Source organism: Raphanus sativus, chromosome 4 (genome assembly GCF_000801105.2).
Source record: "Raphanus sativus cultivar WK10039 chromosome 4, ASM80110v3, whole genome shotgun sequence".
NCBI lineage: Eukaryota > Viridiplantae > Streptophyta > Magnoliopsida > Brassicales > Brassicaceae > Raphanus > Raphanus sativus.
In genome coordinates, this window is record NC_079514.1 from 48,859,998 (window position 1) to 48,871,282 (window position 11,285).

Sequence of the window (11,285 nt, forward strand, 5' to 3'; positions counted from 1 at the left end):
GATTTAAGAAAACAACATTATAATGTCATTATGTTTTTTTATTAATTTAGTTACAGAATATATATGTCTAATATCTGAACATAAAATATTTATATTAAATAATAGTAGCATATTTTATAAATATGTGTAAGCCCATTATTTATTGACCCATTTAAATATATTTCTTCAGGCCCAAAACTAAAAGACTCAAATGCCATTAATGAATTTATCATCCTTTTAAAAATTAAAGATATTTTTAGAAAATTTAAAATATTCATTAAGGGCATAATTTGTGAACTAGATCTTGACCCGTGCGACCGCACGGATATTAATTTTCTGTTTTAATTTTTATTTATTTATACTAAAATAGGTATCTGTAATACTTGATCATTTTATATTGACTACATTAGGGATGTGTATTTGGATACTCACTGATTCTATCAAAATCTATTTGGGTTTGAGATTCCCGAGTTTAAAGATTTCAGCAACATTCAAATATTTATAAATTTTGTTTTCGGTTTGATTCAGATATTTGTGAATTCGGTTCAGATACGGATAACCCGTTTGAATTATTTTAAAATTTTCAAAATTTATATATACTTTAAATTTTTCAAAACATATAAATTTAAGTAATGTAAGCCAAAATACCTAAATTAAAATTTTAAAAATAGACCAAAATACCTCAAAACATAACTTTAATTTTTTAAAATTAATATTTTGGCAATTATCAACTAAATCCTTCATTTTTGAGTTTGTTTTTATTTTCAAATACAACAATGGAAATTATTTAATACTAGCTTTTTGGAATGCATGCATACGTTTCTTTTATTGGGACTTTCGAATGCGTTACTTAGCATTTACCAAATAGTAGGAAAACAGAGTGCTGGAGAGAGCTCCATGCGGAGCAATGATGGAATAGAGTTGACGGGAAGTAGGAAAATGGTGGGAGATAGAAGAAGGGGAGTTCAAAATGGGGTTGCAGGAGACAAGATAAAGGTGTCGAATAGATTTGGAGAATTAGGCGAAGAAGAGGAAACGGAGGAGCTAGGAGGTAATGTGGAGAGAGCAGATGAGAATAAAGAGAATGAGAATACCGCAAACATAGCCTTAGCGGGTTCGAATAAAGGGTTTGGGAAAGCTGTTGCATTTGTGGCAAATGGGAATAACGGGAAGCAGATGACAAACAGAGTTGGTCATAAGGAGAAGAAAGCTGGTAACCAGCGAGGCCCATATCCACTAAAACTCCAGTCAAAGAATGCTGGGCCCACTCGTGGGCTGGTCTTTGGCCCAACAAGAGGTGAAATGGAGTTATCGGTGAACGGGAAGAGACTGAGAGTGGAGAAAGAAAATGTCGGCAGACCAGGTGGTGTTTTTGTTGGCAATGGGGGGATTGCACGAGAAGAGAAAGAGACTGAAGATGGTGGTGAGCAGAGAGAGTTGCAAGCGCAAGATCTTTCGAAGGATAACCCGCCAGCTGATGAATCGATATCCTGGGTGGAGCAGGATAGAGAGATATCGGGCAGAGTGGATGCATAACGATTTGCCCCGGTAGTTTTACTCGTTGATTATAAAGATCAGATGAAGTGCATATTATGGAATTGCCGGGGGGCAAATAAACCTCAATTCCGTAGATCAGTCAGATATTTGATTAAGAAGTTTAAAACAGATGTTCTTGCTGTATTTGAAACCCACGCTGGTGGAGAAGCTGCAAGTCGAATATGCCGGGGTTTGGGTTTTGGAAACTCATTCAGAGTAGATGCGTGTGGCCAGAGTGGAGGTTTGTGGCTGCTATGGAGGGAGGAGTTATGAGAACTCGAAGTGGTTAAGTCCTCTGATCAATTTATTCACGCCAGAATAGGAAGTGGCCTAGAGGTGATAAACTTGATTGTCGTGTACGCAGCTCCTACGCCGAGTCGCCGGAGAGGGTTATGGACTGCATTGGGAGAGGTGATAAGTAATGCAGTTTGCCCGGTATTCGTTGGTGGAGATTTCAACACAATTGTGAGAGTGGATGAAAGAAGTGGTGGTAATGGGAGTTTGTCTGAGGATTCGTTAACCTTTGGTGATTGGATCAATAGTTTGTCACTGATTGATATGGGATTCAGTGGCAACGAGTTTACATGGAAGAGAGGGAAGACGAAAAGCACATTTGTAGCCAAGAGGTTAGATAGAGTGTTATGTTGCGCCCAAGCTAGACTTAAGTGGCAGGAGGCAAGAGTAACACATCTACCTTTCCTGGCTTCAGATCATGCTCCTTTGTATTTGCAGCTAACGCCGGAGGTGAAAGGGAATGCTTGTCGTCGTCCTTTTCGTTTTGAGGCGGCCTGGCTCCAACATAACGAGTTCCAAGACTTGTTGGCAGCTTCATGGGATCGCAATATTGATACTAGAGAGGCTTTAGCAAGGCTGGAAGTTACTCTTCGGAAGTGGAATAAAGAAGTTTTCGGTAATGTAGTCCAAAGAAGAAAAGAAGAGTTAGTCGGGGAGATAAAGGATATACAAAGGAAAATCGAGCAAAGCCAGACAGATGAGATGTTGATAAAGGAGGGAGAGCTTCTTAAGGAGTTTGAGGTAGTTCTGGAACAAGAAGAGGTGATTTGGTTTCAAAAGTCGAGGGAAAAGTGGGTTTCTCATGGGGATAGGAACACAAACTTCTTCCATATGTCGACAGTTATCAGGAGAAGGCGAAACCGTGTCGATATGTTGAAGAATAATGAGGATCAATGGGTTTCAGATGCTCAGGAGCTTGAGAAGCTAGCGGTAAACTACTTTAAAAGATTATACTCACTGGAAGATGTGGATACAGAGCAACACGGATTAGCGGAGAGGAGATTTGTGAGTCTTACAAGTCAGGACTATGATACTTTAAATAAAGCTTTTTCGGCGGAGGAAGTAGAAAAGGCTGTGAGAGACATGGGCAGCTACAAGGCGCCTGGACCTGATGGGTTCCAGCCGGTTTTTTATCAGAGATGCTGGAAGACAGTGGGAAACTCGGTGGTCAGATTTGCTACGCTCTTCTTCGAGACAGGGGAGTTGCCAGAAGATACTAATGATGCTCTTGTGGTTTTGATCCCGAAAGTCACTAAGCCGGAGAGTATCACTCAGTTTCGTCCGATTAGTCTTTGCAATGTGCTCTTTAAGATCATCACGAAGGCCATGGTCGGCAGGTTGAAGGGAATTATGAAGAAGTTAATCGGTCCAGCTCAATCTAGCTTCATACCGGGAAGGTTAAGTGCTGACAACATTGTGGTAGTGCAGGAGGCTGTACACTCGATGAGAAAAAAGCAAGGTCGAAAAGGATGGATGCTCTTGAAGTTAGACTTGGAGAAAGCGTATGACAGACTGAGATGGGACTTCTTGGAGGATACGCTAAGGGCTGCAGGCTTGTCAGAGGGCTGGATTAGACGGATAATGGAATGTGTTGCTGGTCCCTCGATGTGTATCTTGTGGAATGGAGAGAAGACAGAAGCGTTTAAGCCATTGAGAGGACTCAGACAGGGAGATCCTCTCTCTCCATATTTGTTTGTGTTGTGTATGGAGAGGCTTTGTCATTTGATCGAGGAAGCAGTGGAAGATAGGAGATGGAAGCCGATCAAACTGTCGAGGGGTGGCCCTCAACTATCACATATATGCTTCGCAGATGACCTTATATTGTTTGCAGAAGCATCTGTGACGCAAATACGAGTGATAAGGAAGGTGCTGGAGAAATTTTGCAAAGCTTCAGGACAGAAAGTAAGCCTCCCAAAATCAAAGATCTTCTTTTCCAGTAATGTTACTAGAGAACGAGGGGAGAGAATAAGCCGAGAGAGTGGCATAGCATCAACAAGGGAGCTGGGAAAATATTTGGGGATGCCGATATTACAGAAGAGAATAAATAAAGATACATTTGGGGAGGTCCTTGAGAAAGTTGCCTCACGTCTATCCGGTTGGAAGAAGCAAACCCTAAGCCTTGCAGGAAAGGTAACCATGACGAAGGCAGTCCTATCATCAATTCCGGTCCACTCGATGAGTACGATACACTTGCCGGTGAGTACGCTTGAGAAACTTGACAGTCTATCAAGAAGTTTTGTGTGGGGAAAGGGACAGCATTTGGTCTCCTGGGAAAAGATTTTTAAACCGAAGATGGAGGGAGGACTCGGGATTAGAGTATCGAGAGATATGAATAAAGCTCTGATCGCAAAAGTGGGATGGCGTTTACTGCATGATACCGAGAGTCTTTGGGCTTCTGTCTTAAGAAGCAAATACTCAGTGGGGAGCATACACGATCTGTCTTGGATGAGAGCGAGGAAGAATGGCTCTTCTACTTGGAGAAGCGTGGCATTGGGGATAAGAGAGGTGGTTTATCCAGGTCACAGTTGGGTGATTGGGAATGGAAGAGAGATTAAATTTTGGACATATAGATGGCTTTCAAACCAACCTATCCAAATAGCCGTAGTTGGAGATCTACCAGATGATCATGAGGAGGTTACAGCTAGAGAAATGTGGAGAGTAGGAGAAGGGTGGGATTTTAATCGGATCGGTCCACATGTAACGGAGGAGATAAGACTCGAGCTCGCAGCAGTAGTGGTGAACACAGTGAACGAAAATGCAGATCAGTTAGCATGGGGATTGACGAATAATGGAGGATTCACGGTCAAATCTGCGTATGAACTGATCACACGTGATGATACTCCAAGGCCAAATATGGAAGACCTGTTCAAAAGCATGTGGCGGGTGGTGGCTCCGGAGAGGGTGAGAGTTTTCCTTTGGTTACTTGGACACCAAGCAATCATGACGAATGCTGAGAGATACAGACGGCACCTAAGTGGAACTGATGTGTGTCAAGTGTGTAAAGGAGGAATTGAGACGATCATACATGTACTCAGAGATTGTCCTGCGATGCGAGGGATTTGGGATCGGTTTGTTCCAGCAGAGAAGAGGCATACCTTTTTTTCATTGCCATTATTCCAATGGCTCTATAAAAATTTGAACGATATTGGAATCAGAAGTGGAGTGCCGTGGTCTACGATATTTGCGGTGGCTGTGTGGTGGGGATGGAAGTGGAGGTGTGGTGATGTCTTTGGTGAGAAGCGACTTTGGAGAGATAGAGTGGGGTTTTTAAGAAACTTGGCTAAGGAGGTAACACTAGCTAAGGAGAATGAAAAGAAGTCGATGAAGTGTGGACAGAGAACAGAGATAATGGTGAGATGGATGCCTCCTCAAGTTGGGTGGATGAAGCTGAACACAGATGGGGCTTCGTTTGGAAACCCGGGACCGGCAACTGCAGGTGGGGCGTTAAGGAATGGAGATGGGGAATGGTGTGGGGGTTTTGTGTTAAACATAGGGAGGTGTAGAGCTACTTTGGCAGAACTTTGGGGAGCTTACTATGGACTTGTTGTAGCTTGGGAGAAAGGGTTTAGGAGGCTGGAGTTAGAAGTTGATTCGAAGGTGGTGATGGAGTATCTTACGGCAGGGATTGAAGTTACTCATCCTCTGTCTTTCCTGGTGCGCTTGTGCCATGGCTTGTTGAAGAAGGACTGGTTAGTCCATATTGTTCATGTGTATAGGAAAGCAAACCGCTTAGCTGACGGGTTAGCTCACCTTGCATTTTCTCTTCCGTTTGGTTTTCGTAGATTAGATGAGGCACCGCATGAGGTTGCTGTTTTGTTGCTAGAGGATGTTGTTGGACCTTCTAGACCACGACTAGCTTATTTGTAAGTTTGAAGTTTGTTTGAAATAAAAGTTGGGAGTTTTCTCCCAATTTCCTACCAAAAAAAAGCATTTACCAAATAGTTTGACCTTTTTCGTTTTTAAATGGTTCTTATCAATAAATTCTGAAACTGATTTAACGTCTAAGAGTCGAAGGATCTTCCGTTGATCAATGATAAAAAAAAAATATTTACTACTCAGGGAATATGAAAGGATAATTAAGTCAAAAAAAGAATATGAAAGGATAAGGAATTAAGGATCATTAATAAATTTGTATTCAGTCTCACGTTAAATTTTCGATTTAGTATAATAAAGATTTACATGAGCCAATATCCGTTAAATGTGTATTATAGATTTCCTTTTGACGAAAATGTGTATTATATATAGATAAAGAAAGTGATCCCTAACAAATAAAATAATCAGAGCCGTTAAAAAAAAAAAAAATAAAATAAAATAATCAGAAAATAAAAGATGATTAGATATCCTTATCCAACAAGCCCTAGTAATTAGTAAACCTTGCAAAAGACGTTACGTGGGTTTCATTAACAAACAAAAAATCAGTTTCAAAGGACCAATCAATGTTCTCATAAGATCATAATATCATAAAAGAATCAATCAAATATTTCTGTATTAATTAGTTACCAAATACAATTTCCAATATTTTGGATAAAAACAATTTTAACTGGATAAATCTAGTGGATCTGACTAAACATTGTTATTAAACCCGGACCGAATCGGCGGTCGGACCAGGTTCAGCCACGAACCGAACACAAATGCGGATTGGGTTAATGCCAAAACCCAACTATAGTTGAACCGGTTAAAAACTCCTATCGAACCGTTAAAAACCCGTGAACCGGCGACCCAACGAACCGGCTAAACCCTGGTTCTTGTATTAAACCCAAAAATTTATTAATAAAACAATTAAAATTTCCTTTTTAAAATAAAAATAAGATTCAGATTAATAAGGTAAAGCCATCTCATATTTTTCTCTTGAGCCTTTGACGTCTATGTAAGAATGCAACTCACAAGGTATCTACTTCTCAAGGTATTGTTTTTGTTTCGAAGATTTTAAGAATTGAAAACTTAGATTTGAAGAACTCATTCATGGTGTAATTTTTAATTTTATTTCATAGTATAAATTTTTAACTAATGTGTCTATAATTTTTGTAAAAGTGATGAAGATTTCGAGTGACAAAAACCGGAAAATAAAATTTGAATATGTTTTTTTTTCTATTGATTTGAAATTTGGACTATTACATTATTCTATTACTTTTATTAAATTTTTAGTTTGTTATTTTTTAAAAATTTCTAAACATTATGGTTATTGAAATATTTTATTTGATATGATCTTTATCTTTGTAAAAATATACATATTCAAAATATCATTAAATTTAGTTTAGTCTAATCAAACCCGGATCGAACCGGATCGAACCGGATCGAACCTGGTCGAACCACATTGACCCATGATCCAAAAAAAATCCGGTTCGCTTGCCGGTCCGGTTTTAACAACACTGGACTAAACCAAAGATCAGAATATTATGCAATAGACCAATCAAACATTTTGATATTAACTAGTTACCAAATACATTTGTCAATATTTTGAATAAAAACAATTGTAACTGGATAAATCCCTAAATCTATTAGATTTTCATTTAAATTAATAAAAATTCTAGCGGACTGACAAAACGAAAGTCATGAAATTAACCAATCAAATATTTCGATAGTAATTACTTACTAAATACAATTTCCAATATTTCAGATAAAAACAATTTTAACTGGATAAATTTAAATTTTAATTAAAATTTATTAAATATCTGGTGGATTTGATCCTAAGAAAGTGTATATAAACCCTCCTTCGTTCTCCAGCACATCTCATATCCAAAACATAATCTCTTCCTCAGTTCTGTAATATAAACACTCTCCGACCACAAAATGGCTACATTCAACGGCGAGAAAAGCTTGATCGTGAGCTTCGGCGAGATGCTCATCGACTTTGTCCCCACCGTCTCCGGCGTATCACTCTCCGAGGCTCCTGTCTTCATCAAGGCTCCCGGTGGTGCACCTGCCAACGTTGCTATTGCTGTCTCTCGTCTCGGTGGTCGTGCTGCTTTTGTCGGAAAGCTCGGGGACGATGAGTTCGGTCACATGCTCGCCGGAATCTTGAAACAAAACGGTGTCTCTGCTGAAGGAATCAACTTCGACACTGGAGCTAGGACGGCGCTAGCGTTCGTGACGCTTAGATCTGATGGAGAACGTGAGTTCATGTTTTACCGGAACCCTAGCGCCGACATGCTCCTCCGTCCCGATGAGCTTAACCTCGATCTCATCAGATCTGTACGTTACTTTGACTAACTACTAATTAAGTTTTTGTATGTAACGGTTGTTTCTACACGGTTGTTTCTACACCTAATGTAGAGTTGAAGTAAGGGTTGTATGTAGATGTCAAGTTAAGTTAACACTTATCAGTATAGTTACCTGTTAATCAAAGTTTTGTATGTAACTCTTGTTGATAAACCTAACCTAGAAGTGGATGTAACAGTGTGAGTTAGAACAGAGTAAATAGCCAACCTAAAACTCACCAAGAGCTTAAGGAAGGTGAACACAGGTCTAAAAGACGATCTAAAAGGGAAGAGAGATCATCTCGAAGATGCTGGGTTTGTGTCATGATGGGGATGATAGATGACGATGGTGATTACCATAGAGAGAGATTTTAAGGAAGAAGATAAAGTTTGTTTTAATGTTTGATTGATTATTTTAGAAGTGGCCAAAGGCCTTACATATTGTTTACTAAACCAGACATACTAAACCGAAGAGATTAAATAACTAAACCAAAAGGATAACCAATTTATCCTGTCACAGTGGAGCTAGGTTTTTATGTGTTGATAAACCTAACGTAGAGCTCAAGTTAGGTTAACAAATTGCTCTGTTTTTGGGGTTTTTTTACAGGCCAAGGTGTTCCACTATGGATCCATAAGTCTCATCGTTGAGCCATGTAGATCTGCTCACCTGAAAGCCATGGAGGTGGCTAAAGAAGCTGGTGCGTTGCTCTCTTATGACCCAAACTTGAGGCTACCTTTGTGGCCTTCCAAGGAAGAAGCTAAGAAGCAGATTCTTAGCATCTGGGACAAAGCTGAAGTGATCAAAGTCAGTGATGAAGAGCTTATGTTCTTGACTGGATCTGATAATGTTGATGATGAGACTGCTTTGTCTCTGTGGCATGGTAACTTGAAACTTCTCTTGGTCACTTTGGGTGAGAAGGGTTGTAACTATTACACCAAGGTAAATGGGTTTTTCAAGAGTTTTCTTCTAATGCATATGACTTTTACCATTAAATGTTTCTTATGATTACAGAGCTTCCGTGGATCTGTTGATCCTTTCCATGTGAACGCTGTGGATACAACTGGTGCTGGAGATTCATATGTTGGTGCTTTACTTTGCAACATTGTTGATGACCGCTCTGTTCTCGAGGTACAAAAATACTAACAACCTAACATTATCAGATCAGTCTAAGACCATTTCTGAATCATTGGTTGTTGTGTCTATATAAATACAGGATGAAGCTCGTCTCAGGGAAGTGCTAAAGTTTGCTAATGCATGTGGAGCCATTACAACTACCAAGAAAGGAGCAATTCCAGCTCTTCCAACAGTGTCTGAGGTTCAGACTCTCCTGAATGCAAAAACTGATTTACAACCAGAGTTTTACTTTCTTGTTTTTAATTGTTGGCTTTGTGCTCTGGTTCTGTACTCATAGAACTGATTTGAATCTGTTACCTTATGAATAAAAGTGGTTACCAAGTTTAGTGAACAACTGTTTTTTTTAAGTAGTGAAAGCCTTTTAAAGAACAATTGCTTGAGGGTAACATTCAGAAACTTGCAAATCCAAAGAACTCCAAACGTGTTTGCACTCTTCCCACCTTGAACTCATCCTCTCCAGAAATGCTTCAGCCCATACTTCCTTGCTACCTCCCATACTCAGATCATACGGCACCGAGAAACTGCACAAACACACACTCGGTTAGTTATTTTCATAGATGCACTGTTGTATATAGTCAGCAGAATCACCATCTTGGTTTTCAAGTTGTTACCTTGTTAGCTCTTGTAAATGAGAGTCTTCACCAGTTGCACCGCTCATGGAAGATCTTTAAAGTTAGATATCACAATAACGTTCAGAAAAGCTAAAAGATTAGAAAAAAATGCAGAGTAATAATAGCAAACCTTTGTACTAGAGGTTGTTGATTGCATCTTCTAGGTGATCTGTACCGAATAGATACACAACCGGATAGTCCAGTAACCATCTGAAAATACAGATTGAACACCAAAACTCATGGCTTGATAAAAACTATAGTGGATGAATGAATGAAGAGTTGGATTTGGAAATTACCCGTTTAATGTTGGGATTGTAACCTTAGTGTCATGTAAGCAGCAAGTAAGATCAATGAATAAAGAAGACGGAGATGGCTTGGCATAATTACTGCTCCCATCTAAAGGAAATGTGGAAGAGAATAGCTTCTTAATAGACCTAAGCTGCATTCCTAGATCGCTTTCCTTGGTCTGTTCCACCATCTTTGAACAAACAAACAAAAGCAAGAGTGAGATCAGATCCAATTAGATAAGAGATCAAACCACTGAAACAAAGAGGAACCTGTGGAGGATCTTGTTCGAGGTCGACGAAGAACAATTCAGGTTCTGAACTCAACCACTTGGTAAGACTTCTGACATTGATAAGGTAAATCATATCCTCTATAACCATAACCCTCAGATGTTTGAAAACTGATAAACCCTACAAAGCAGGAACAAAACCAGCTTTATACTCACTCAAGTACTAATGTTGCTTGCTTGCTTGAAGAGGAAGGAACTAACCTCTTGGAGAAGCTCAAGAAGAGAAAGCAAGCGAGCCTGAAGCTCAGGCATCTTGCCACCATAGTCAATCATCACAACTGGTCTCATTCCAGAACATAGTGCCAGCACATCTGTTCCAATTTACAAACAGAGATCATTCATACTAGAGTCTAAAGTTCGAAACTTTTGATAAAACCCAGCAAGCAAAATGCACAAAAGTGGCTTCAATTTATGTACAACGATCTCAATCAAAAGCATCATCAAGGTTCAATTTGGAAGAAGAGGACCTATATCGAGGCGGCGTTTGGAAGTGGGTTTGAGTCGCCATTTGATCTGAGAGAGAGAGAAGAGTTCAGACATTGAAGTATTTCCTCAGAGCTCGGAATCTCCATCTCTTCGTCTCTCTATCGAGAATCACTTCCTTGATCGTTCTCCTAGCTTGGAGGCATTTTATTTATTTGGAATATTTACAGTACAAACCCCTAAACTTTTGCACGTTCACATAATTAAACCCTAAACTTGTTTTATTATCTTTTTTTTTTTTTTTTTTTTTTTTGTCGTCAGCCCATCTGTTTAGATCAAGTGGTGGTCGGTCGGGTGACTCTCCGTAGAGTGTCTCCGTCTGATCGACGCTTTTTTATAGCTAGAAATAATTTCAATTATTGAAATTCAATACAAACCCTTAACTTTAAATTTCTTTCATAAATTACCCTAAATTTGTTTTTGTTTCTCCGATGTAAAGAAAATAAAAAGCAACTAGATTTTGACCCGCCTTTAGA

The 11,285-nt window shown here is 39.3% G+C and overlaps 2 protein-coding genes and 1 pseudogene across 2 annotated transcripts; 2 read left to right on the forward strand and 1 right to left on the reverse strand.

Moving 5' to 3' along the window:
• The first annotated feature begins 918 nt into the window (after positions 1-918).
• On the forward strand, positions 919-1,515 carry LOC130511412 (uncharacterized). Its single transcript, XM_057008388.1, has one exon. The coding sequence runs from the start codon at positions 919-921 to the stop codon at positions 1,513-1,515; it is 597 nt and encodes a 198-aa protein (XP_056864368.1).
• A 6,018-nt stretch (positions 1,516-7,533) lies between these two features.
• On the forward strand, positions 7,534-9,428 carry LOC108831128 (probable fructokinase-4). Its single transcript, XM_018604694.2, has 4 exons — positions 7,534-8,001; positions 8,614-8,946; positions 9,019-9,135; positions 9,221-9,428. Exons 1-4 carry the CDS (start codon positions 7,600-7,602, stop codon positions 9,416-9,418), a joined length of 1,050 nt encoding a protein of 349 aa, XP_018460196.1. The 5' UTR covers positions 7,534-7,599; the 3' UTR covers positions 9,419-9,428.
• LOC108831129 (uncharacterized) lies at positions 9,422-10,898 on the reverse strand (annotated as a pseudogene).
• Positions 10,899-11,285: the final 387 nt, after the last annotated feature.